Source organism: Entelurus aequoreus, linkage group LG07 (genome assembly GCF_033978785.1).
Source record: "Entelurus aequoreus isolate RoL-2023_Sb linkage group LG07, RoL_Eaeq_v1.1, whole genome shotgun sequence".
NCBI classification, from domain to species: Eukaryota; Metazoa; Chordata; class Actinopteri; order Syngnathiformes; family Syngnathidae; genus Entelurus; species Entelurus aequoreus.
The window spans coordinates 25901965-25929869 of record NC_084737.1 but is presented as its reverse complement, the minus strand read 5'-3'; the positions used below and the strand labels follow the sequence as shown (position 1 = coordinate 25929869).

The window sequence follows — 27905 nt, the reverse complement described above, 5'->3', positions numbered from 1 at the left end:
ATGACTTATTTTATCTTTGTGAAAATATTGTACACAGTGTGTTGTCAAGCTTATGAGATGCAATGCAAGTGTAAGCCACTGTGACACTATTGTTCATTTTTTTGTATTTTTTTAAAATGTCTAATGATAATGTCAATGAGGGATTTTTAATCACTGCTATATTGAAATTGTAACTAATATTGATACTGTTGTTGATAATATTCATTTTTGTTTCACTACTTTTGGTTTGTTCTGTGTCGTGTTTGTGTCTTTTCTCAATTGCTCTGTTTATTGCAGTTCTGAGTGTTGCTGGGTCGTGTTTGGTTTTGGAATTGGATTGCATTGTTATGGTATTGATGTGTATTGTTTTGTTGGATTGATTAATAAAAAAAATAAAAAAATAAAAAAATAGTTAAAAATGAGAATCGATTCTGAACCGCACAACGTGAGAATCGCGATTCGAATTCAAATACATTTTTTCCCACACCCCTAGTTATTAATGTTTGTACTAATGTCTGTGTTTTTGTGATGATCTTGTATGCCTTATAAATAAATATTGAAACACAATGCCAAAGATACATTTTAACCTGACAAAGTTTACCCTGACCTGACACTGATTTAGAGGCAGAATGGATTGCTCCCATTATCCGCATTGCCAGCCAACAAGAACGAGACACATTTTACAAATTATACTGAAAAAAAAAAAAAAAAAAAAAAGTGTCAGTTTGTCTCTCCTAAGGATTGTGAACGATAGGCGAAACTGCACCCCAAAATTGCAGGTCCCCTTAAAGACAGTGTAAAAAATGTGAATATAGAAGATAACAGCATTTGTCCACCAGATGACAGCATACATCCGTTTACAGTATTTCAGCTCTATTACTTATATGGTATCACTGTAGGAATTATTCCTAATTGATATACTTTTTAAATCATCTTCTAACATTCAACTGTTGAAATAATTTCAGACAAGGGTAAATTGTCCGTTTTGCATAATGCTAATCAGAATCAGAATCAGCTTTATTGTCATTACGCAGGGTAACGAGATTGAGGCCAATATTATATATTAATATTAAATACATTTGGTACTTTAAGGTTCCACCCACAAAAAGTTCTTAGTGTATGTGAGGGTCAATCACTTCATCCCCAAAAGGTTGTGGCAGAACAAACATTTATTTGGCATGTTTTCCAAAATATACAAACAAATCAGCGGGTGTAAATTTGTACAAATAAGTATGTACATATTTCTTACAATTAATTTTCACAGTTTCAACACTTGCAATTTATTGTGGTAAACATTTGATTAAGTAACTTGAGCTGTCTAAAACCAGAACCCTTAACAGCTGTACAGATGTAGCGAGCGATAAGAGAGACAAATTGCAATTTCAAGTATTCCACAGGTTTCATGTTGTCCTGAAACTCTTGTGTTGCACAAACAAGCAGAAAAAAGCAACACAGTTCCCAGTTTTCCCTCTAACAGTTGTGTGCCTAAAGAGCAGATGTACCCTTAAATGTCCTGTATGGCTCCCTCATTCTCTCACCTAGTGTCCTTCACGACCGCATTTCTTCTGAGCCGCCTGGCCAGAGGGAGAGGAGGCGGTGTCTGTGGAGGAGGAGGAGGTAGAAGTCTCTTGCAGCGTGTGCTTGGAGACAAGCTCTTTGAAGACTGAGTTCATCTGGCGACAGACCTCCTGGTGTTAAATAAAGCATGATGAGAAGGGATATATGTACTTTGCGTTCAGCTGCATAGGACTTACTAAATCCATATTCAACCCATTTATAGGGCAACTTTATTTTCAAAGACTGAACAAGCACAAACCTTGTCTACTTGAACTGCATCTTCTGGGGAGGAGTGCAACTGTCTGTAGGAGGACAAAAAAAGATGTATTAAAAAAAGGTCCATACACAAACAGTTGACTTTTGAGAGTGATTGCCACTTACTCTCTGCGTGCATATCCAGGAGAGTGGATCCTTCTCGGACGCCCCTGAGGCCCAGTGGGTATGTGGAGGACTATCTTTGCACCTGAAGGGATGCTAACCCCTGCTGCTGGTCCTGATGCTGACCTGCGGTGTTCGCCAAGGCCGCCCTTACTGGATTTGGAACCCTCTGTCCTTTTCGGTCCTGTGGCCGAGTTGCTGCGATTTACCAACTGTCCCGCTTCCGCTTCTGTTGCACATCATATTTAGACATCAATCTAATGTTTAAAGAACCTTACAGATAAACTCAACGACTTTACCATGAGACAACTCTGCCTCCCCTTCCCCTTCCTCAGCTATGGTATCACTGAGGAAAAAATAGACAGTGTGACAACCATTTTGGTCCGTCAACAGCTCGTGTCTTACCAGTCATCTTGCTCCTGCGTCATGCACTTCTCATACACGGGACCTTTGACCTCGCTCTGACTAGGGAAGATGCTCTCGTGTTGAACGATAAAGCTCTTTACCAGGGCGTTGATCTGAGGTTGCAGGGTGACCACGTCCTCGTCGTTGGCCCCTTGGACCAGACTGGGGCCAAAACAGACGGCGAGGTTGTACGGCTGCATCATGTTCTCATCGCTGTATTGAGACACGCTGGGCAAGAATGAAAAAAGAAAATAAAAAAAGTTGAAAAAAATCTTCAAATTAGCTATAATGCATAAACTTAATTCAGTAAACTAAAGCATTTTATTGGACACTCAAGAATATTAATAATAATAGATAATAGATTAGATGTATATAGCGCGTTTCTAGACACTCAAAGCGCTTCACAGAAGTGAGAACCCATCATTCATTCACTCCACAATCACACCTGTTGGTGGTAAGCTAGATTTGTAGCCACAGCTGCCCTGGGGTAGACTGACGGAAGTGGCTACCAGTTTGCGCCTACAGCCCCTCCGACCACCACCCATCATTCATTCACCAGTGTGAGCGGCACTGGGGGCAAGGGTGAAGTGTCCTGCCCAAGGACACAACGGCAGTGATTTGGATGGCAAGAGGCGGGGAGCGAACCTGCAACCCTCAAGTTTCTGGCATGGTGGCGATGACGCCAGAGACAGGCAGACAGACTTGAGTAACGTTTGACATTCTTATCAGTAAACACGCTAAACTTCATATAAAGTCTGCTGTTCTTAAATCCAATGTTTAGCTTTTTCTAGTATCGATACTTGTTGGATTGATGCCTATCTTCCGAACATTTTAATTTGAATTTTAGGAATATAAATCAATATATTGATTAATCGTTACAGTACATTAATACATTGCTTCATAAAACTTCTGTAGTTAGTACCGTTAGTACATGTTTTGTTTTTCATACAATATTTCTGATCTCAAAGTTTTTCTTTTCAAAAGGCATGTTACATGTTAAAATTGTGCTGTTTTGGGGGCATTGATTTCAATTCATTTCAATGGGAAATGTTGATATGAAATACAAGTGTTTTAAAGTAGGAGCTCCATCACAGAACAAATTACGCCCATAAGTTGAGGTACTATGGCATTGTAAATGAAATGCACTAAATGGAAACCTAGTACTTACTGGTGAAGAAAAGCAAAGAGGTATCTCATGACAATGATGACCGGCTCAGGATAGGAAGAGATGACCGTTTTTAGTTTGTCGGCTCTCTCCGTCTCGTTTTTTGTCTCTGAGAGACAAAAAGAATGAGAGTAAACCTATTTGACAATCACAAAAACTTAAGCATACTTACGTGCGTACTCCAGTAGCTGACTGATGCTGTCTATTGGGAAAAGAGGGTTCTTCAAATTCCTAAAATACAGCTTGAGCACTCCAGCAACAGAGTCCAAGTCGTATTTGTGCTCAGCCAGAGGGTCCTCTCCTGCACACCAAATAAACTTAATCAACAAAAAACATACTTGTGCCTATACAGACGCAAAAAGAGATCATCCATCCATCCATTTTCTACCTCGCTCAAATGCATCCCTCAAGTTGTTGACCTCCGTCTGAGAGCCTGACACCCTAAATATGCCTTCATGGTGAAGACCTGAGAAAAACATAACAGTTTTTCCATGAACACATGCTCACATTCTATTGTTGTGTCCCTCCTTACCATTAATGTTGATGAAACGAATGCAACTTTCCACAACAGCTGGAATCTGCTGACCTGATGCCTGCAGGACATGGAAAAACACAAAACAATCAAACTGCAACTGCACTGGACATATCTGTCATATTCCATAAAAATGCCAAGTGTCATTATTACCTGTGTGAAAGACAACATGTCACCGTTGAAAAGTTTTTGGTTGTGTAACAAATTCCCACCGGAGGGAATTTTACGAACACGCGTGGACTTCCCGTTGTGTCTGTTGAAAGATACAACAGATCAACATATTTTATTTTTCATACAGCAGAGCAATATTTTTTCACTCTGATGTAAAAATGAAACTGTTACGGACTACCACAATTTATTTTCTTGATTTTTTTATGTTTCTTATAGCCAGAAATTTGCCATTTGAAATAACTTTAGTTCCGTGTCATGTCTGTTATCTGTTTTTTTTTCAACAAAATTAAGCAACTGAATGAACATCCTCCGAGTTTGGTTATTCCATAATTTCTTTGTAGTATATGAACACTATATTTACAACACAAGTGTATTACTCATACACTGGTGTTTTACATTTTAGGTTAGTGACTTTAAATCTTTAAAAACTAAGAAATATACAGTATATTAGACAGGTCTAGGCAAAGTCCTGATACATTAGAGAATTCTTAAATCTTTTCAATAATAGTTAGTTGGAATGTGTTCTTAATTTTTTCGAAAACGAGTTGTTTTATCTGCTAATTGACTATTTCCGTGCCGCCAGGGACACTCTTGAGGAATTCCCACCTTGATTAGGAAACTTGGAGTTGTGCCTGAAACTCCTACACACAACTATTATTACCATTAAGTCCTCTAATTATCTCCCGAAACTTGCAGTGTGTTCCAGCACAAGAAAAAGAAAGTCATATTCCAGTGAGTCAAGCATTTTATAAAAGTCAGAGAAGAGCAGAAGACCATCATGTGTAATTAAATCCCTGTATTCAATAATGTCAATGACAGTCTTATGTTGTTATGAATGGAGCGTCCTTGGAGGAATCCTAATTGCGTTTAAAAAGCGGAGATATTGTACCATGTGCCTGAGACGCTGCCAAATATGTCAAGAAAACACTTAAGACATGGCACAGAGTTCCAAAACTTTTACAGAAATATCTACAAACATGTCAACAGAAACTGAAAAGCAGACCGAAATTGATGTTTTCATTTTCCGACATCGGAACGGGAAGTAGCGATTTTAAAGACAGGACCACGGACTATCCTGTAAGAAAATCTGTACCATGATGCGCGATCTAATTCCTATTTGCCTCCACTTTTGTATCATATGTGCATATAAATATTTGTATATGCAGACATCAGACCTCGTTGTGCCATGTCTACGACTACGAACTACAAAAAACTGTCTGTTTTTCAATTTTTGTTTACCGTGGATATTCATTTTTCTTTTCAGAGCCAAAAGAAAAACATTTTGTTTTTCAATTTTCTTTTTTGTATTTTAAAACAAAATTTAGAAAAAAACATGTGAGACACCACTGTTTACATTTTAACCATGTGAAGCACTTTGTGAGCTCTCTGTCAGAAGTACTTACTTTTATTCAGTTTGGTGACCTTATTTAGCCACAGGCAACAAAAAAATCCTCGCAGGATGTTGCATTACCGTTCTAAACCCATGCAACCACAATATTTGAATTGAAACCTCCATGACAGGGTCAAAATAATTCCGCATTTAAATAGTCGTAAAGGCAGCTCTTAGGTGTACCTAATAAAGTGTCTTGTGAGTGGTTATTACCTCGGTTGATGACTATTTGAGACTTCCTCTAGGATAAGGGGGAAAAGAAAACATATTAGAAGTAGGTCATAGTTAAAAAAACCACAATGTCAGTCTTGTTTAGTTCACAAGAAAATGCAGAACCAATACCTTTCTCCACAGCCACTTTAAGCAGGTCATGTTTGGCTTGCAGCTTGGATACCAAAGAGCTTCCAACAAGGAACTCTTTTACTCTCTGTTAAACAAAGCGGCAGTCGTCTGTTTTCATCAACGGTTGCTGCGGTTTTCACCGTCATCGCCAATGACCGAAACCACAACAAAAACCTTGTCTACAGGCTGTCAGTGTGGTCTAAACTCACAGTAAAGTAGAGATTTTCTATTTCCTGCTGGTTGGCCCTGCGGCGGGCCACATTGGGACGAACTGACTGGCTCTCAGTGTTCTCCTCCTGCGATGTGCTGCTGCTCTGCTCCAAATCTACGTCACCGATTGTCTCCAGCAGGGAGGACTGGGCTGCTGACATGCTCTTATTAACCTGTGACAGAAGGCAGGTTTATTTTGTTGAGTAAAACAGTCTGTTTGGTAAAACCACAAAACTTTATTTATAAGCCTCGACCACAACGGACAAATGGGATGACACTTTACCTCCTGGGTTTCCTCTGTGACGGCTCTCAGCCTGGTTTGGATCTGTTTGAACCTGGTCTCCAGCTCACACCTCATCTCATTCTCTGCGCTAATCTCAGAAACCTTTAATTCATCGAAATAACGGTAGAAATGACAAATGCAAAAGATGGTAAACAGTGTGCAGCTGCAGTCTTTATGGATCTAACAAAAGCATTTTACACAATTAACCTTAATATGTCCATTAGGTATGGCATCAGAGGGTTGGTTTTGAACTGGGCAAGAAGCTACTTAACCAACTGGAAGCAATATGTAAAGCTCAGCGAACACCCCTCTTCAGCGTTAAATATATCGTGAGGCGAACCCCAGGGATCAATACTGGGAAAATAATAAACTCAAATAAAAAATTAAATTGTATTTTGTGCTTGAGTAATGTGTCTGCATGTTTTCCATTATTCATACGTGCAATAATTACAAATTTCTTCACAGGCAGACCACTGTGCTCCCTTACGTCCTGGCTTCCTTGTTACCGCAACCTCTTCAATCTGCGCCTTCAGTTTTTTTTCCCTCTGCGCTCACACAAGTTTTGACACAACGTTATGTTTGTGCTAAAAAGGCAACAAATCAGAGAAGTGGACAAATGTATGTTCTGATTGGCTGTTTGGTCTTCAATTAAATCACTTTTTACTTTGCGGACAAATCTATAAAAATAATGTTTATAAAACGTTACCAACAAAGGTTCAAATAACCAAATAAATAAAACAGCTTACCTCTGTGGTTGTGCTGCACCAAGTTGTTGTTGGTCCTCATACAGGATTCTATTAGCGTGGAATCAATGCTTCCAGGATAAGGTAACAAGCGATCTAATTGCTTGGATTCAAAATGACGTCACGTCTGGTTTATTGAATGCGCGTTGTTGGTGGTCAAGCCAGCGTCTGTTCTTAATGGGCACTAGGCGCCATTTTTCCTTACGAGAAGACAAATGCCCTATGCTTGAGTTGTTTTCAGCTGTACGAACCGTTTAAATAGCGAAAAGGATTAACGTTTCTTCATAGTTCCTGGAGAGGTAATCAAGAATGGCAAAAAAGTGCAAGATTGAATGAAAAAGGACAACAAGTACAACGCACTCCAATACAAGGGAGCAGAGCCGAAGAATGCACAATTTTGCAGTAATCACTCCGTTAAAGGTTTGTTTCATATACGTTTTACGATTAGTGTATGAGTGCTACTGCTACGAGTGTTCCTTATAGCACCAACTCGGCAAGTCTAAATCAAATCAAATCAACTTTATTTATAAAATAAATCAAATGTGAGCAAAACCTAAAAGAGTTACGCTTTTACCAAAAGCAACAATCATAAAAGAAGCTTTCAGCGCTACAATGTTGACATCTATAGTTATATTTTTATAAAGATGGGGAAAAACACACATACTAGTAAACAGCGCAGGCAACAGCAAGGGCAGGCAACAAACATGGCAGTGGACACAAAGTTAAATCATGAAATGCAACCTTACCAGAGCAAAAACAATTTGTATTTATCCGGGAGAGTCTTGATACCAATTTCCATGACCCAGCCACACACAAAGAAGTTGTAGACCTCCATGCTTTTACAAGTTTCCATCAGTTTTGTCACATAGAACGATGTCTGGAGCACACAATAGTTTGATATGTTTGGGAACTCCACCGACGAATAATCCCTTATCGAGAAATCTTTTTTTTGGGATAAAGTATAGGGATCTATTCCATTGCATAGTTGTATTTTTTTGCTCGCATTTGCTTTTTGCAGGAAGATATAGGCCCCGGGAACCCGACCAACAGATAATCCTTGAAATCACTGGACAAATCTTTCATAACGTATAGGGGTAAATTCCATGTCATAGTTGTATTTTTTCCTGGTATCTGCTTTTAGTGGTAAGATCTAGGCCCCTTGCGTACTCTGTTCTCACTCTGCTGCACAGTCGCCATGTTGGTTTGGTGGCCCACCACTTCGGTTACTTTAGTTCAAAAGTCACGTCAGTGATTACAACCTATTATCCCAGAAGCATTAATTCACGGAACAACATCAACTTGGTGCAACACGACCCCACAGCTAAGTTGTTTAATGTATTTGGTTATTTGAACCTGAACATAGTGGGAAACGTTTTACAAACAATGTGGTAAAGAGTTATTTTTGTGTCTGCAATGTAACAAGTGATCAAATTGGAGACCAAACAGTCAATCATAATGTATATTTATTACTCTACTTCTGATTGGATGCTTTTTTTGGCACAAATGTAACGGCATGTCAAAACTTGCAAAACAAAACAAAAACTGAATGTGCGGAGTGGAGAGGCTGCGAGAGAGAGAACACAGGACGTAAGAGCATTGCATGTTAATATGGATAGTAGCAAACCTTTACTTTAAAACACAAAATACATTTATATTCGCTCAAACTATTTAATTTTTCATTGAGTTTAATTTCTTCATCTTTTTTTATTTTGCAAGCATGTATGTGCTAACAAAGTACGTTTTTCTGTGCTCAAAATCTGCCTTTGTGACCTCAAAATTAAGGCACAAACATAACTTCAAAGTATTTGGTTGTGTTACAGCGTGAGCACAGAAAGTGAACAGGTGAATGTGTTGGAAATTGCTATGAAATGGAAAAGGTGTAGGATTAAATAAGCTATGCTTCTTTGTGCTCCTTTTCAGACATGTTGTAATTGTATGCAAGTTGAAAACAAACTAATACCATAACCTACAGAACCAAACAATGCAATCATTAAACCTCCACAGAAAAGACAGACTTGTCCATGCTGCTATAGGACACCCACCTGGTCGCCATCGTGCGGCTGGTAGGTGAAGCGAAGGGGCATACAAAAGGTGTTGTGGTGATCCTGCAGCAGAGTGTCTCTGTCCTGACCCTGGTCCAATCCTGACACCGAGCCCTGCAGCTTCTGCAGGCCTGAGCTCAGGTTCTGCTGGAACTGGCGCCGACTGGACAGATAGGCTTGCATTACTCTGCCCAGAGACAGGTGGTAGCCGACATCTGTACACTGCGGGAGAAGCAGACATTGTTAAAACACCTAAGATAGTTATGCTGTGTATAATCCAAACACTTTAAACATCAATGAATGGACCCTGAGGCCAGTTTGCATTTTGGGCAAGTGAGACAGGGGCACAGCACAAAAAATTTTCTGTTCATCATTGCTTCCATATTCTTAATTGGGATTTAACAATACTTAAATAACCACATATCACTAGAATGTCTCAAACTCAATATAACTGGGGGCCTCTGAGTCTGGGCTGCACCTTGCATTCACTTCCAAATTCCATTTTAACCACAACTAAATTTGTTAACTACTTCTACCAGCAGCGAAATTAATCCTGAGCTATAGTAGGCCTTTTTGTAAATATAACATTTTGTAAAAATTGTATGCATTTGGACACTGTTGAGTTACCCAGGAGACACTTCCACTTGCTTATAGAAAGTTGCTCTTTGTGCGTTTGTTGTGCTGATAATTTTTGTGTTTGCCCCTTTAAAGGCATTCCCTCATATGCTTTTTCGCACCACTTTTCATATATGTATTGTGTGAATGCCAATAAGCATTCACACGTATGTTATTCCGCACCAATAGGCATTCACACTTATGTTATTCCGCACTAATTTTCATCTATTTATTCTTCTTCTTCTTTGGTCGTCCGTCCCACATCGGATTGATGCCGTTTGAACGTCAAAACGTTCAATGCATTCAGGACATGTGTGCCCTTTCAACAAATCTTTCAAAAAATTACCGGCTCTACTGTAATTCTTAATTTTCCAGTATTTCCCCACCCCCTTTTTTTCTGCTTCTTCTCCCACGTCTTTTAACTAATTTAAACTGTTTCACCATTAAAATGTGCGTCTTAGTCAGGAAAAAAAAGCTGTCGCTCTATTAAAGCCAAAAAATTCCCAGCTTTTACGGTATTCATGATTTTCCAAAGTATTGGACAATAAAATGAATGAATGGATGGACAATTGGTACTCATTCCACCATTCTCACTTACGGTTGCCTTTTTCTTTTCCCCTGAAAATAACATTGAATACAAGAAAAAGTTTCACATTATCAGAAAATATATCTTTTTGGAGTAAAAAAACATTTAGTCTGAAATGAGCAAAAAAGCACTACTTTTGCAGAAGTGCTATCTGGGTTATGATGTCATTTTGACCTATTGCATTAAAGATTAAACATTGACAGAAATCCTTCTGTTTCGGTGAATAATTCTCTTAAGGGCCTATTTGCAAAAAGTTAATGTTAGTTTATTAAGGCACTATAAATTCTTCATTATGATTGTGTAACATTCTTTGTGCGAAGTCTCACATTGGAATAATAATTAAATCCAGTCATACTGGATGACTCACAGATTTGAGCACAATTTGTCATTTATGACTAGGACCCATTTATCTCACGTACCAGTGTAAGTTATGGTTTTGACTTATTTTTCTCTAAATGTTAGCTTGTTTGCAAGTCTACTATACAATCAGGAAACATATTTTATGTAAAAATATGTTATTCATCCCAAAAATTAGCTGAAAACATTGTACTGTTGCAGCAAAGAATTCTGGGTAATCAATCAATTCAACAGTTCACAATCCAACTGTTTCTATCTTTCCTTCTATATTCCACTAGCATTTTAACCGGCATTCTTCAATATTCTAATCATTCCTAACATTTTATTGTAAAAAATGTTGATACATCTCCAAAATTAGCTAAAAAGGTTGTATCGTTGCAGCAAAGAATTCTTGGCAATTCGATGTCATTTTCAACAGCTAAATCGCTCCCTTTAACTTTCAAAGTTGAACAATACTTTAACAGCTAGGCGGTCTGGCTGAGAGGATAATACCCATGCTTATAACCTGAGTAATGTGGGTTTGAATCCCGGAAAAGACCAAAAGAACAAATTTTTTTGGCAATTTTACATCTTTGAGTCAAACAGTTTCATTCAAACTATTACGACATACACTTATCATTTCTATATTCATAGTATGTTTCATTACAGTTTCTGATCATTAAGATTCAAATAATTTCACAGTTAAAACGTTTATACCATTTATTCTACATTCTACTCGCATTTCAGTTAAGCTTCAGTTCCTCAATTTTCAAATTATTCCAACTGTTTATTGAAACTTTTCTAATTTAACTCTGCAGTCATTCAGCTTTTCATTTCAGCTTCAGCAATGATTGGGGCATTCACACGCAATTCCTTCTGGAATTTCATAAAGTAACGTGTTCTTTCGAGTGGATTGACAAAATGTATTTAACTATAATCCGCCGTTGGTCTGTGGGCTGCAATTACACTTAACTACGAAGTTAAGATGGAAAGTAATATTAAACACCAAAACAGGGCCACAAACAAAATCTTGTTTAGGGCCACACAGAGCCTCCTAGGTGTGTCTCTTAATAACTCACATCAATGAGAGTAGAGAGGTCTTGGAGGTAGTACTTGTTCATGGAAGTGTTGGCTGCAGCAATGTTTAGCAGGTAATCATTCCTAGCCTTGCTGCACTTCAGGTAAATATCCTGGACTTTTCCTTGCCTCTGTAAGCACGTAAAACAAACATCTGTTTGAGCCTTCATTCAAACCCATCCAGAAACATGTTGTAGAGTATTACCTTCTCAATGAGCCTTTCCAGTTTTTTGGCGTTCTGCTTCTGCTTTTCCTCCTGTTTCTCAGCGTCCTTCAACTTCCCCTCTGCACACACGTAGTCAGCGTGGTACTGGTAGTATGTCCGCCATGCCTGCCCAGGCAGAGGCACATGAGTCATTGCGCCCGTTTATTTAGTCAGAAAACCGGTTGGGTTTGTCACTTACGGTCTGAAGCTCTGTGGTAACCTTGAGCAGTCCGTCTTGAAGCTGAGTGCAGACCTCTTTGCTCTGCGTACGTCAAGCGGAGTTCATGTTTATGTCAGTAGGTCGAAATGACAGTTAGAAATGTGGTTGCAGATGCTTTGTGGTTTGATGCCTGCTTCATTACCTTCTTGGCAAGTCGCTGGGTGTACTCCAGGCAGTGTGTGAGGGGTTGGACGAGAAAGCTGCTGCAGCTCTCACTGAGCCCGTTGTGGTCCTTACTCTCTTGGCGAGTGTGGGACAGTAAAGCCAACCAGACCTGAGCCACAGAGTGAGTGCCGGGCTCCTTCCTAAGAAGAAGACAAGTCTTGTTTGTGAAACGCCGACATGCAAGCACATGCATATATCACCCTGAATCACCTCTTAATCCTGTTGGTGAACCTTTCAGCCAGTTTTTCTAAAGACCGGGAATACTCGCTTTCAATCTCGCCCCGCCGCCGCAGGTAGTCTGCTAGATCTTGCAGCTGCTGGCTCTTCTGCTCCAGCTGCAAGTCCAGCACTTTCAGTTGGTCGACAAGCTGACACCGCACCTCTAAAATGAGGACAATGAGTGCCAACGCAAAGCACAAAAACAAGAGTCAATGGATGTTCTCATTCATCCAGGTAATTGTATTCTGAGGGCACTCAATCAATCGCAACTGGACTGTTCAGTTTGTCTTTGAAGACGTTTGGCCGCTCATCCGAGCAGGCTTCATCAGTTCACGCTCAGACTTAGATTGGTCAGATCCTCAATCTTTGAAGAATTGTGATGATGGAATGCCCTGAGCATACACATATGAACATGTGTTTACCTTTAATTTGAGTGTCGTAGTCCACCACGCCAACCTTGTCCTTCCTGAGCCTCACATGGGAAGCCATGGTTGCTCCAACCGGGTGGAGTTCTGTTTAACAAAGTGATTGTTTTATGCAAGCAGGATATTGTAATCTTAAGTAGACAATATTAGAATCCTCTTTTCCTACACGTCAATGCAGTTGGCCTGCCTTCTCTTGAACGGCACACAACAACATTAGAAAGCCATTTAGCATGTGTTTCAGTCATGCTGCAGAGTAGCACAAAGGGCAAAAATAGATCTGGCGGCACCTCAGCTCGCCTAAAAATAAAGTCAACCACATGGTGCAAAGTTTGGTGTGGATGTTTTCTACAGAAGGTAGTAAAACCATTTTAGTGCAACTGTACTTGTCTCCAACCTGGGGGTGCATGAGTGCTCCTGACATTGAAGAACTTAGGTTCATTGAGGAAAAGATTAATTCAAACATGTCCTGCGACAATTTGAAGCAGAGCATGATCCCCTTTCATGGCAGTTTTCCATACTGTATTGAGACGAATATAAGACGACCCCCTTTTTTTTCTTCTTTTTTTTTAAAGGGGACCTATGACGATTTTAATCCTTCCTTGTGGTCTAAGTAACACATATAGGATATGCTTTTGTGTAAATTTTGCCCCCATTTATAAGACATGGATGGTTTGTAGAGGCGTTCTGGGATTGAAAATTTAACCATGCTCCACACTCTCAAAAGCGTCATGATTTACCTTTTGAAAACGTACACTGTTTAAGTATATCCTGAAATTGTCACAGCTATTTCTTACCAGACACGCTTGAAAGTAAACTTCACAGACATTATATAGATTCACTCGGTCACAAAAGCAGAAGCACACTCGCCGATTGATTGGCTCTGCATAAAATAAGCTGCTGCTTTTAGCAACATTTATGTCACTGCTTGTCACATGTCCGTTTTCCATCCATCCATCCATTTTCTACCGCTTGTCCCTTTTTGGGGTGGCGGGGGGTGCTGGAGCCTATCTCAGCTGCATTCGGGCGGAAGGCGGGGTATACCCTGGACGAGTCGCCACCTCATCGCAGGGCCAACACAGATAGACAGACAACATTCACACTCACATTCACACACTCGGGCCAATTTAGTGTTGCCAATCAACCTATCCCAAGGTGCATGTATTTGGCGGTGGGAGTAACGGGGAGAACATGCAAACTCCACACAGAAAGATCCTGAGCACAGGATCGAACCCAGGACTACTCAGGACCTTCGCATTGTGAGGCACATGCACTAAACCCTGTTCCACCGTGCTGCCCTACATGTCCGTTTTATTAGATGAAAATACATTAACTTGCCTTTATGTGTTCCCTCATATCCTGAAGCAGACAGGAGCTAATAGCTTTAGTCCAAAGTCCAAAGTCAGAGTGCAAGATCACATCAAACTGCATGAACCTTATGATTTAGCACTGTTTAACATGAATATAATATATTGTAACATTTATAAGTCAGAAAAGACGAAAATCATCACGAATCCCCTTTTGGAGACCTAAATTTAATTTTAAATTTTTTGTTTTAAATCAAGCTCTCAATATGTCAAATGCCACCTCGTAACTTTCAACTAAAAAGGATATATGCTTGACTGCTTATTGATCACCAATGTCTTAAAATTAATAACGAAAACACCTTTTTTTTGCCAACCGCTTCTGTGACACCGCTTATCTCCAGGTTATGAGCATGAGTGTGACATGTATAGTTGGCTTATTTGTTTTCGATCATTCATAGTTACAATATAGTACATCAGATATTTACAGTTTCAGAATCCCACATGTTGGAAAAGGAGTAGACAGAAACAGAGTTTATTCAATATCCCCCCTTGTTCTGTTCCAAAGCAATTAATAACACAATTTACTAACGTGTTCGCATCATTCAACTTACAACATGCACTTAACTTAATGAATAATAGTGGCAACGTGGTGTGGCCAAAAAACAATGACCACCAAAGCAGCGTATAAAGAGTATGGCCAACTCTGTTTCAAAGTTGGTAGTAAACATATTGCCTTGTAGTCACGTGAGGGGCTTCAGACCCATCTGTTAGGAATTACTCAGGCCATACTTTCCCCAATTGGTCAAAAGCCCCTCACATGCAACTATAGGGCGCCATGTTTGCTACAAACTTTGACTTGAGCCGGACATGACATAAGTAACATCCTGGCAACACAGAGCTCTGATTACCACTCATGGCTACCTAAAAATAGTTAATTCCAGATGGTTAATAATACCCATAATCATAAAAACCATTGTTCTGAGTAATTTCACTTGATCAAGCACTTTTTTAATATTCCACACTATAAAGTAATAAAAGTGTGTACAATTCCTGCCGATATTGTATAGGATCAATATTGGTATTGGTCAATGCTGAAGGCTCCAATATCAGTTAAGTATTGGAAGTGAAAAAACTGAATAGGACACTCCTAGTAAATGCTGTACATTAATATTAGATTACTTCTTGGGATGAGATTTATTGGCATCCAATCGACATCAAGATTTTAATTAGTGCGAAAACGTAACCGCAAGAGGCTGAGGTGGGTTTTTTTCGCTGTCTTTTCTTTTTAACAAAAAATCTTAGGGTACATTAAACATGTTTCCTATTGCAAGTTTGTCCTTAAATAAAATAGTGAACATACAAGACAACTTGTCTTTTAGTAGTAAGTATACAAACAAAGGCTCCTAATTTAGTCTGCTGACAGATGCATTAACATATTGTGTAACTTTCCATTCTATTTTTTTGTCAAAATTATTAGGGACAAGCAGTAGAAAATGGATTATTAACGGCCTACTGAAACCCACTACTACCGACCACGCAGTCTGATAGTTTATATATCAATGATGAAATCTTAACATTGCAACACATGCTAATACGGCCGGGTTAACTTATAAAGTGCAATTTTAAATTTCCCGCCACACTTCCGCTTGAAAACGTCTCGGTATGATGACGTATGCGCGTGACATAGCCAGTTTAACAGAGGTATGGCTTCCCCATTGAAGCCAATACGAAATAGCTCTGTTTTCATCTCATTATTCCACAGTATTCTGGACATCTGTGTTGGTGAATCTGTTGCAATTTGTTCATTGCATTATGGAGAAAGAAGCTGAGCAAGCAAAGAAGAAAGTTGTCGGTGTGAAGCGGATATTTTGCGAGGGAAGTCAGCAACACAACACAGCCGGTGTTTGTTTACATTCCCGAAAGATGCAGTCAAGATCGAAGAACTCGGACAACAGAGACTCTAACCAGGAGGACTTTGATTTGGATACACAGACGCGATACCGTGAGTACGTAGCTGCGCTTCCAAACATTTGATCGCTTGCTATAACTAGCTCGAGCTAGTAGCTAGGAGCTAGGAGCTAGCATAACAAACACCTAGGTGTTTGTTATGCGGGATTAATTTGTGGCATATTAATTATAAGCCTGGTTGTGTTGTGGCTAATAGAGTATATATATGTCTTGTGTTTATTTACTGTCGTAGTCATTCCCAGCTGAATATCAGGTCCCACCCGCACGCTTCCAAACATTTGATCGCTTGCCCGTACGTGCGTGTCACGTACGTAACTTTGGTTAAATACATAAGCTTTATTAACCTTGGGTTAGGTGAACGGTCCTTTGGGCTGAGTGAGTGTGTGTGTTGTGCAGGTGTTTGAATTGTATTGGCGGGTTATATATACGGGATCCCGTCCATATAACCCGCTCGAGCTATAAATAGCTCGAGCTAGTAGCTAGGAGCTAGCATAACAAACACCTAGGTGTTTTTATGCGGGATTAATTTGTGGCATATTAAATATAAGCCTGGTTGTGTTGTGGCTAATAGAGTATATATATGTCTTGTGTTTATTTACTGTTGTAGTCATTCCCAGCTGAATATCAGGTCACCCCCGGCTCTCACAGTATCTTCCCTATCTGAATCGCTTCCACTCCCCACTAGTCCTTCACTTGCATTTTCCTCATCCACAAATCTTTCATCCTCGCTCAAATTAATGGGGAAATCGTCGCTTTCTCGGTCCGAATCTCTCTCACTTCTGGCGGCCATCATTGTAAACAATAGGGAACTTTGCGGATATGTTCAATTGACTACGTCACGCTACTTCCGGTAGGGGCAAGCCTTTTTTTATCAGATACCAAAAGTTGCGATCTTTATCGTCGTTGTTTTATACTAAATCCTTTCAGCAAAAATATGGCAATATCGCGAAATGATCAAGTATGACACATAGAATAGATCTGCTATCCCCGTTTGAATAAAAAAATGTCATTTCAGTAGGCCTTTAATCTACTTGTTCATTTACTGTTAATATCTGCTTACTTTCTCTTTTAACATGTTTTATCTACACTTCTGTTAAAATGTAATAATCATTTATTCTTCTGTTTTTTGATACTTCACATTAGTTTTGGATGATACCACAAATTTGGGTAACAATCTGATACCAAGTCGTTACAGGATCATACATTGGTCATATTCAAAGTCCTCATGTGTCCAGGGACATATTTCCTGAGTTTATAAACATAATATAAATTAATAAAAAAACTGAAGATGTTATGGCAAAAAATATCGATGTAATCATAGTAGTGGGCTCTGTACCGAGGATGTCGTTGTGGCTTGTGCAGCCCTTTGAGACACTTGTGATTTAGGGCTATATAAATAAACATTGATTGATTGATAGTATCGAGTAAATACACTTTTACTTAGTATCATTACAGTGGATGTCAGGTGTAGATCCACCAATGGCGTTTGTTTACATTTTGACACCTGTGAGCTACGGTGTGTAGTGAAACATGTTTAGCTATTCCTCGTCCTGCAGGGATGATACTTGTAAGAAACTTACTTTATTTGTCACCATGGAGGTGAGGATTAGTGATTTAGAAGTAGCTAAAACACTGCAGAATGTGAATGGACGTTAGCCGCTAGCTAGCTAGCCATGTCTTAAAGCACCTCTTCCTGAGGGCGTTTCAGTGTTATAACTTCACCTTTATCGTTAGTTTTTAAGCCAAAATGCGTCTGTTCTCCCTTTTCTGTCTACACTCTGTGTCTGCTTGTAAGTACTCTGTGATTGTGTGCTGCCAAACATGCTCATCTGCTTGTAAACCAGCAATGGCATGGTGTGACGACGACAGGGGACCGGTACTTTTTAGAGGCGGTATAGTACAGAATATGGTTAATTAGTATCGTTGTACTATAATAATACTGGGATACAGTACAACCCTACTAGAGACTTTCAATAACTATTAGAAACAACTAGCAATAAATCTAGCATCTCTTTCTGGTACTATTATAAAATACACTTGTGTTTAGAGACTCTACTTCTGTCCCTTGATGTCCCCGACGAAAGAGGTGAGCTGCAGCGAGCATGACGTCACACTTACTTGGCGCTGCTGCTCCAGTTTAACTTTCTCTCCCTAAAAGCCACCACTGTCCTCTTAATATCAGCACATTTTGTAGACCCAGGCCAGCCAAGTTCATCCACAGCAGACTCTGCCATCCATGTCTTTATGGACCTTGCTTTGTGCACAGTCATGTTGGAAGAGGAAGGGGCCCCAAACTGTTCCCACAAGGTTGGGAGCATGGAATTGTCCAAAATGTTTTGGTATCCTGGGGCATTCAAAGTTCCTTTCACTGGAACTAAGGGGCCAAGCCCAACTCCTGAAAAACAACTCCAAACCATAATTCCTCCTCCACCAAATTTCACACTCGGCACAATGCAGTCCGAAATGTACCCTTCTCCTGGCAACCTCCAAACTCAGACTCTTCCATCACATTGCCAGATGTAAAAGCGTGATTCATCACTCCAAGAAAGCGTCTCCACTGCTCTAAAGTCCAGTGGCGACGTGCTTTACACCACTGCGTCCGACGCTTTGCATTGGACTTGGTGGTGTTTGGATTAGATGCAGCTGCTCGGCCATGCAAACCCATTCCGTGAAGCTCTCTGCGTACTATCCATTCATTTTCTACCGCTTGTCCCTTTTGGGGTCATGGGGGGTCGCTGGAGCCTATCTCAGCTGCATTCGGGCGGAAGGCGGGGTACACCGTACTATACGTGGGCTAATTGGAAGGTCACATTAAGTTTGGAGCTCTGTAGCAACTGACAGTGCAAAGAGGTCGCCGACTTTCTGCACAATGTGCTTCAGCATCCGCTGACCCCTCTCTGTCAGTTTACGTGGCCTACCACTTCGTGGCTGAGTTGCTGTTGTTCCCAAACTCTTCCATTTTCTTATAATAAAGCTGACAGTTGACTTTGGAATATTCAGGAGCGAGGACATTTCACGACTGGATTTGTTACACAGGTGGCATCCTATGACAGTTCCACGCTGGAAATGACTGAGCTGCTGAGAGGGGCCCATTCTTTCACAAATGTTTGTAGAAACAGTCTCCGTGCTTAGGTGCTTGATGTTATACACCTGTGGCCGGGCCAAGTGATTAAGACACCTGATTCTGATAATTTGGATGGATGGCCAAATATTTTTGGCAATATAGTGTATATATCAAGGTTTCCTGTAGATTGCCACTATATACGTGGCGGTGGGGGCGTGGTCAATACTACTATGGCCGTTCCTGTCGCATGCGATGAACTGCTTCCTGTTTTAAGCGTCTCTCTTCCAAGAATGACTCGTATGCCTCTTGAGAGACTCTGCAGCCACTGTTACTTGCGCGGTGAATATGACATCATATATGTGACCTGGTGATTTTGATTTGCCTGGATGCATATATTTACTTTAAAAAGGCTAAACAAATGTTTTAAATATATTTAAAAACAGTGTTATTAGTTAATAATACTATTAATGTTAACATTTTTTCTCATACCATCAGAAACAGAATCACAATCAGCTTTAGCACAAATAATTTGACTTGGTAAAATGTGCTCTCTTTGTTCAATGCAGTTTCAATTGTTGCTTATTGTAAAAGGTAACACAGGCTACACTTTATTCTGCCCAGCCTGAATGTTGCAATTTAGCTTCTCAATTATGTCGCCAGTCTTTTTAGTTAGATTTTTTTTAAAATAACTTTAGGTGTTTTGTTGATATTCTTCACAATGAAGTCACTTTAAAACTAACCGCACTAAAAATAGTACATTATATATACAAATGAGGTGCACATACATAATAATATAATTTGGAATAAATGGGAAAAAAAAGCAATGCAATTATGCAGGATGGAGGTTGCTCTCTAATTCCGCTATCTTAATGCTAATTTACAATGGACTAGCGTATTGACAGGTTAACTCCAATTAGCATTGCCATTCACTGGGCACAGATAGACAATCATTCACATCTCTCACCTATCAAAATTTAACTATAGATATCAACATTGTGTGTGCTGAAAGACTCATTTATGATTGCTGCCTTTGGTAAAAGCTTAACTGTTTTAAATTTTGCTCACACATATATTCTATGGCCCGGACGAGATGTCAGTAAAATCCCAGCAATAGACACAAGCTCTGAGTCTGCCTGCATAAAGCCAAATACTTTTGAAAGTATATTATTGCATATTGTTCTAATGAGTGACACTTTGAGACAAGGATATGTTTATTGACAGTCTAAACGTAACACGTTCTTCACTCGTTATTTTAGCAGTTTTATGTATAAAATACAAAAGTCGCAAATCGAATCGCAATTTAGGAGAGAAAAAATACAATTAGGCTTTTTCTCAAAATCATGCAGCCCGAATTACTTTGTTAAACTACTGTAGTAGAGCACATTATATTGTATTCTTTTGATAACATATCTAAAAGTTGTTTTCTTTTTAAAAGGCTTGTTTCATTGTAAAATTGTGCTGTTTTGGGAGGGTACAAGCACAGACTAAGGCTATGTCTACACTAAGCCGGATAACCCTTTAAATAATTATTTAGCCTACGCCCCTTTTCAGCCACACTAAACTATTGTTTAAGGTCCCCCTCCTTGGATAACTTTTTACACGGGTAAGTGCGCCGTGTATTTCTTGAAACTCCGGCTCTTAGTTTTGTATGGACTCATTGATCGATTACAAACTGAGTTTGGAGAGGAAGTGACGTCAGAAAGACCGCGGCCCACACAGGAAGTGACGTCAGAAAGAACGCTCCACAGCCTGCTTCATAATAAAGCGGTTTCGTAGCTTGGAGCTAACCACTGGAAATATGAAGGCGAGTCATCCATTTCTCTTTCCGTCTATACAGACATTTGTGGAAATCACACATGAATACCTTAAGAGAAAGCGATTGCAGCTATTTCGGATACAACACTTCTCAGACGGCAAGAGAACTTTCAAATATCGAGGTCATCTGTGATTCTACTTATCGAAAAACTTTGTCTATTTGTCGAAGGAGAGTCAACGATAATGCGGGCTTCCGTGGATGTAATAAAAAAGGTAGCGTGTGCTTTGTATTACCTGGCTGTCGAGGGAAGACTACGGAAAACAGCGAATGCATTTGGACTGGCAAAGCAGACTGTATTTGTCCGCCATGTATGTCGCGGACTCAACGTCTAGGTCCAGAGTATATAAAGTCCCCAAAAACGAATGGACAATGAAGGTGAAGGCAAAAGAGTGATATCTAGATCCCAAAATTGATTGTTGTAAAATGTTCTTTGTCACATTGTGTACTTATCACGTGTCCAATAAAGATTTGATTAATTTAAGACTGCTCAGGTGAGATTCACTACAATAGGGCCCCACAGCACACTGGATTCCAGTTAATTGAAATACCAAAACACTGGATATTGTTCAAATAAGTTAAATTGAATAACTTGCACACAAAGCAACACTGGAGGTGACTATGACGTGCGCATTTTCCGCGCATGCGTATTAGGTCGCGTTGCGCCGGCTGACGGAGGTGGGGAGGGGGTATTAAACGACCATTGTGTGTGTAGACAAGGATAAGGTTAGGTGGGATTTACCCTGGATAACCTTAGCCGGCTTAGGCCACGTTTACACTAAGCGGGATAAGGTTATCCAGGGTAAATCACACCTAACCTTATCCGTGTCCACACACAACAATGCCACCGTTTAAGACCCCCTCCCCTCCTCCAGCAACACCACCTAGTACGCATGCGGGGAAAATGCGCACTTCATAGTCACCTTCAGTGTTGCTTTGTGTGTAAGTTCTTACATGTAACTTATCTGAACAATATCCAGTGTTGTGGTATGTCAATTAACTGGAATCCAGTGTGCCGTGGGGCCCTATTGTAGTGAATCACACCTGAGACATCATAAATTAATAAAATCTTTGTTAGACACGTAATCAATGTGATAAAGAACATTTTACATCAATCAAACTCAGGATCTAGATATCTGGTCAGGACACTCCTCACTCTTTTGACTTCACCTTCATTGTCCATTCCTTTTTGGTGACTTTATATACTCTGGACCGAGACGTTGAGTCCGCGACATACATGGCGGACAATAACTGATACAGTCTGCTTTGCCAGTCCAAATGCAGTCGCTGTTTTCCTCGACGACCAGGTAATACAAAGCACACGCTACCTTTTTTTTATCACATCCATGGGAGCTCGCATTCTCATTGTCTCTCCTTCGACAAATGGACGAAGTTTTTCGCTAAGTAGCATCACAGCTGAACTGGACATTGGAAAGTTCTCTTGCTGTCTGAGAAGTGTTGTATCCCAAATAGCTGCAATTGCTTTCTCTTAATGTATTCATGTGTGACTTCCACAAGTGTCTGTACATGTAGAAGAAGGAGAAACACGGGCATGTCTGGATGACTCGCCTCCATATTTCCAGTGGTTAGCTCCGAACTACGAAACCGTTTTATTATGAAGACGGCTGTGGCGTTTTCTTTCTGATGTCACTTCCTGTGTGAGCGTGGTCTTTCTGGCGTGACTTCCTCTCCGAACTCACTTTGTAAACGATCAATGAGTCCATACAAAGCTAAGTGCCGGAGATTCAAGAATTACACGGCTGACTTGCCCGTGTAAAAATTTGTCCAAGGAGGGGGACCTTAAACGCTGGTTTAGTGTGGCTGAAACGGGGCTTAGGCTAAATAATTATTTGTTTAAGGGGTTAAACGACTTAGTGTAGACATGGCCTTAGTGTAGAAGGGGCCTAAATTGATTTCAATTTATTTCAATGGGCGATATTGATTTGAGATACAAGTGTTAAGGTTAGAGCTTCGTCCCAGAACCGATTAGTTGAGGTACTACTGTACAATATAGGTCGTTGCCCTTTGTACAGTGTGAAATGGCAACCATGAGTGTAGCAGTAAATGCAATTTTAAGCATGTGACAGAACACCAACTAAGTCCCTAGAGAAAGATGAGAACAGTCACATGAAGGAAGATTGTTCTGTAGCCATTGTCGTAAAAGGGGAAGAGTGGGGTTTGCTTGCTGGACCACACAGCACTTCTCCATTCTCAAAAGTCTCTCCTTAACATCCACTACTGCTTAAATGTGGACAAACAACAAAAGCATTTCTCAGTTTTCCATCTTATGTCACCATTTCCAGTAGAAGCCGCTCCATTCTTTGTTGGTGTGATCAGCAGTGAATCACCACCTTGTGCCGCTTTGACTACACTAGTGTGACTACACCTTAAGTAAAAGGAACATATGTGGCCCTGCGGGCTGGACATGACACCAATAAGAACATGAGAGCCATAGTTAGCAAGAAGAAGGAACTTTCACAAAACAGTTAACGAGGAGGCCGAAGGTTATATTAAAAAAAAAAAAAAGGGGTGTGAGTGTCCTACCTGTTGAGGAGCCGGCTTGACTACTCTCTTCTGTGAGCGCAACAAGTCAATAAGGCCAGTGAGCACACCACACAGCCCAGCAAGATCTAGAAGTGTCTCACCTCCCCCTCACATTGGACACGGTGGATGTGGGTGGAGTGGAACTCATCTCTGACTTTCTCACTCTCATTCACTCACTCCTCCTCCCCACCACCCCCCTTCCTCCTCTGCTTTCTCTTTCCTATTTACAATTGCATGCACTCAAGGGGTGGCCGCCCGTGTGCCAACATACAGCTTTTTTTTTGGGGTGGGGGGTCAAGTATTACATCTGCCCTTCATAAGCCCAACTGAATGAAATTGCACACAACCATTACAGGCCAATCACACACGTGCACAGCTGCTTGCAATGATTAGTGGCCATCTCTGCAGCTTGTAAGTGAAAGCAGTTGCTGCAGGTACCTTATCATGCTAACTGCTATGCACAAAGCCACTTTGCATTGTGAGATCATGCTTTATGATGATGTGTTTATTGTGACTGCAACCCCCCTGACCTCCATGGCATCTCATGATGCAGCTAAAAAAAAATAAACAACAACCCTAAAGTCATGCTTTGAAAAGAGAGCTGTGTTTGGCCTCTCACGCATACTGTACACAAAGTCTTTCTTTTTACGGCATGCAGAAGTTGTTTCATTGCTGACAGCCAATCTTTGGAAATGTCAGCAGTGCCATGAGTTTGCTCTTTCCTTTTTTTCTTCTCACTGACACACTTCCTTCCTCTAAACGAGAAACTTGACTTTCTTGCAAAATCGGAAAGAATAAACATATCACAGAGAGAGACATCGGATTTCAATTGGTGTCAAATTCTTCAATCATCGTTTTTTTGGTGTATATGTCCATTTGGTGAAGACTTGCAGCATTGCGTGTCTTTCAAATGTCACGAGGAAGTGCCTCTGCAAGTCTTTTACATTTTGCCACTAGAGGGCGCCAGAGTTAGACATGACAAGCGTTGTTTTCAGCTATAGTATCTCAGTGTGAGTTGACTCATAACTAGGGGCGTTGAGGAGGTGAAATTCTTAGCATTTAGAATTCAAAAGTATTTTTAAATAATGTATATACGTGTTGATAAAATATCGTAGTCATTAAAGTACACTAATAATGTTGATTGAATCAAATTAAGAAAGGTCTAAAACTACTACCCACAACACCCCTATCAAAAATACAGAATGGTTAATTCATCTTGGATAGAAGCAAACTAAATTCTTAGCATTTAGAATTATTTTTAAATAATCTATATACGTGTTGATAAAATATTATAGTCATAAAAGTACACTAATAATGTTGATTGAATCAAATTAAGAAAGGTCTAAAACTACCCACAACACCCCTATCAAAAATACAGAATGGTTAATTCATCTTGGATAGAAGCAAACTAAATTCTTAGCATTTAGAATTATTTTTAAATAATGTATATACGTGTTGATACAATATTACAGTCATAAAAGTACACTAATAATGTTGATTTAATCAAATTAAGAAAGGTCTAAAACTACCCACAACACCCCTATCAAAAATACAGAATGGTTAATTCATCTTGGATAGACGCAAACTAAATTCTTAGCATTTAGAATTATTTTTAAATAATGTATATACGTGTTGATAAAATATTATAGTCATAAAAGTACACTAATAATGTTGATTGAATCAAATTAAGAAAGGTCTAAAACTACCCACAACACCCCTATCAAAAATACAGAATGGTTAATTCATCTTGGATAGAAGCAAACTAAATTCTTAGCATTTAGAATTATGTTTAAATAATGTATATACGTGTTGATACAATATTACAGTCATAAAAGTACACTAATAATGTTGATTTAATCAAATTAAGAAAGGTCTAAAACTACCCACAACACCCCTATCAAAAATACAGAATGGTTCATTCATCTTGGATAGAAGCAAAATAAATTATTAGCATTTAGAATTATTTTTAAATAATGTATATACGTGTTGATAAAATATTACAGTCATAAAAGTACACTAATTATGTTGATTGAACCAAATTAAGGTCTAAAACTACCCACAACACCCCTCTCAAAAATACAAAATGGTTCATTCATCTTGGATAGAAGCAAAATAAATTATTAGCATTTAGAATTATTTTTAAATATATATACGTGTTGATAAAATATTATAGTCATAAAAGTACACTAATAATGTTGATTGAATCAAATTGAGAAGGTCTAAAACTACCCACAACACCCCTATCAAAAATACAAAATGGTTCGTTCTACTTGGGATAGTATCAAACTTCGAACGTAATCTACATTCCACAAACAGCCCCAGCATTTTGGAACAAGGATGAGGTGATAGAAAACATGTAAGTTGTGTACCGTTTCAAGTACAGCTAAACTCTACTTGACATATTTCTAATGATATTCAAGAGAATGTGACGGAAGTGCCTCCGTCACGAACTGCGGGTGACACTGCATTATAGTCACCTTCGATGACCACGCAGCTTTCCTTTAACCTGGCGCAGTATCGAGGGTACACGCTCGATGCCGCTGCCTGGGCCCATCTTCCATAATTCACATTTCTGGTTAAACATAAACGTATTCTTAACTTACCTGGTCACTTTCGCGGTTGCCAGAGTCAAACTGATCTGACATCATCGCGCACATTTTAGGCGTCATTGTCAGGCGCATATCAGTGACGTAACCGTGATTGGCAACTACTGTTTAGGAAATATTAGTTTTTAAGGAGAGTATTAATTACCTAGGAATACTTATTACTAAAAATCAGAGTTCTAGATCGGTCTTGAACTTTACTCCAATTGTAGAAAAAAACAAGAAAAGATTTAACCAATGGCTGCAGAGAGATTTATCCTTAAAAAGCAGAACATTACTCTCCAAAGCAGAAGGTCTCTCCATGCTTACAAATGCAGCTATTTCTTTAGATGTAAACCAAAAAACATGTAAGACTATTGACAAAATACTTGTTGACTTTATTTGGAAAAATGAAATTAATTATTTTAAGAAATCGGCTCCAAAGACATGCACCTGGGGATTGGCAACACTAAATGGCCCTAGTGTGTGAACGTGAGTGTGAATGTTGTCTATCTGTGTTGGCCCTGCGATGAGATGGCGACTTGTCCAGGGTGTACCCCGCCTTCCGCCCGATTGTAGCTGAGATAAATAAAGGATAAATGGGTTATACTTGTATAGCGCTTTTCTACGATAGGCTCCAACGCCCCCCGCCACCCAGAAGGGAATAAGCGGTACAAAATGGATGGATGGATGGGTTATAATGAACGACAGGACGGTGGAACAGGGGTTAGTGCATGTGCCTCACAATACTAAGGTCCTGAGTTCAATCCCAGGCTCGGGATCTTTCTGTGTGAAGTTTGCATGTTCTTCCCGTGACTGCGTGGGTTCCCTCCGGGTACTCCGGCTTCCTCCCACCTCCAAACACATGCACCTGGGGATAGGTTGATTGGCAACACTAAATTGGCCCTAGTGTGTGAATGTGAGTGGGAATGTTGTCCGTCTATCTGTGTTGGCCCTGCAATGAGGTGGAGACTTGTCTTACCCCACCTTCCGCCCGAATGCAGCTCAGATAGACTCCAGTACCCCCCGCTATCCCGAAAGGGACAAGCGGTAGAAAATGGATGGATGTTATAATAAACAGTTATAGTCAGGGTGGTCTAAACTTTCTGGATTTCACTACACTAAACACCTTCAAGATTAATTGGATAAGACACTATTTGAAAGATCTTACCTCAATTTGGAACTTCATTCCTCATCATGTATTTTCTAATCTCGGAGGCCTAAAATTTTTGCTTACTACAATATTGATAGGATTCCGGTTTCTCTTTCAAACTTCCATAAATAAGCCCTTCTGGCATGGTCTCTTCTCTATAAGCACACTTTCTCAGCCACTATATGCTTCATTTGGAACAATAAAGACTTATGTTACTAAAGGAAATCTATTTTCCTCGATTGGTTCAAGAATGGTATTATTTTAGTGAGTCAGCTTTTCAATAAGGAAGGTAAACTTTTTAATTACCAAGAATTTCTCAACCATTTTAAGGTCGCTGTGACTCCCAAACAATTTGCCATTGTATTTGATGCCATTCCAACAGGTGTTTTTATGGGTTATTCATTTCCTCTTTCTGCTGTAACAATTGTGAAT

At 39.7% G+C, this 27905-nt stretch overlaps 2 protein-coding genes across 4 annotated transcripts in view; one reads left to right on the top strand and one right to left on the bottom strand.

The window, feature by feature from the left end:
- Positions 1-1136: 1136 nt before the first annotated feature.
- On the bottom strand, positions 1137-26413 carry LOC133653589 (rho GTPase-activating protein 4-like). Of its 3 annotated transcripts, none has more exons than XM_062053025.1 (22): positions 26342-26413; positions 13043-13132; positions 12612-12783; positions 12379-12541; positions 12216-12278; positions 12017-12142; positions 11814-11942; positions 9198-9419; positions 6413-6514; positions 6129-6302; positions 5920-6004; positions 5791-5818; positions 4170-4269; positions 4017-4077; positions 3873-3950; positions 3657-3785; positions 3488-3593; positions 2320-2547; positions 2214-2260; positions 1918-2143; positions 1796-1838; positions 1137-1667 (listed from the first exon to the last, which is right to left on the bottom strand). In XM_062053025.1, the coding sequence occupies exons 2-22, from the start codon at positions 13107-13109 to the stop codon at positions 1518-1520; spliced, it is 2499 nt and encodes an 832-aa protein (XP_061909009.1). In that variant the 5' UTR covers positions 13110-13132; positions 26342-26413; the 3' UTR covers positions 1137-1517. The 3 variants fall into 3 exon arrangements, with proteins under 3 accessions (XP_061909009.1, XP_061909011.1, XP_061909010.1); XM_062053027.1 differs by lacking the exon at positions 26342-26413 and adding an exon at positions 26216-26309; XM_062053026.1 differs by lacking the exon at positions 26342-26413 and adding an exon at positions 23739-24009.
- Positions 25999-27905, top strand: part of LOC133653592 (ceramide kinase-like) — a 28924-nt gene continuing 27017 nt past the window's right edge. Inside the window, exon 1 of the mRNA XM_062053031.1 lies at positions 25999-26094. The gene's annotated coding sequence lies outside the window, so the exon portion shown is untranslated. The remainder of the gene's footprint in view (positions 26095-27905) is intronic.

Excerpts from the sequence above, each read along its gene's own strand:
- LOC133653589 (XM_062053025.1), bottom strand. The coding sequence starts at position 13,109 with ATGGCTTCCCATGTGAGGCTCAGGAAGGACAAGGTTGGCGTGGTGGAC. Across the intron at positions 4,078-4,169 it reads ACATGTTGTCTTTCACACAG|GCATCAGGTCAGCAGATTCC; the intron begins GTAATAATGACA and ends CATGTCCTGCAG. Across the intron at positions 1,839-1,917 it reads CCTGGATATGCACGCAGAGA|ACAGTTGCACTCCTCCCCAG; the intron begins GTAAGTGGCAAT and ends GTCCTCCTACAG.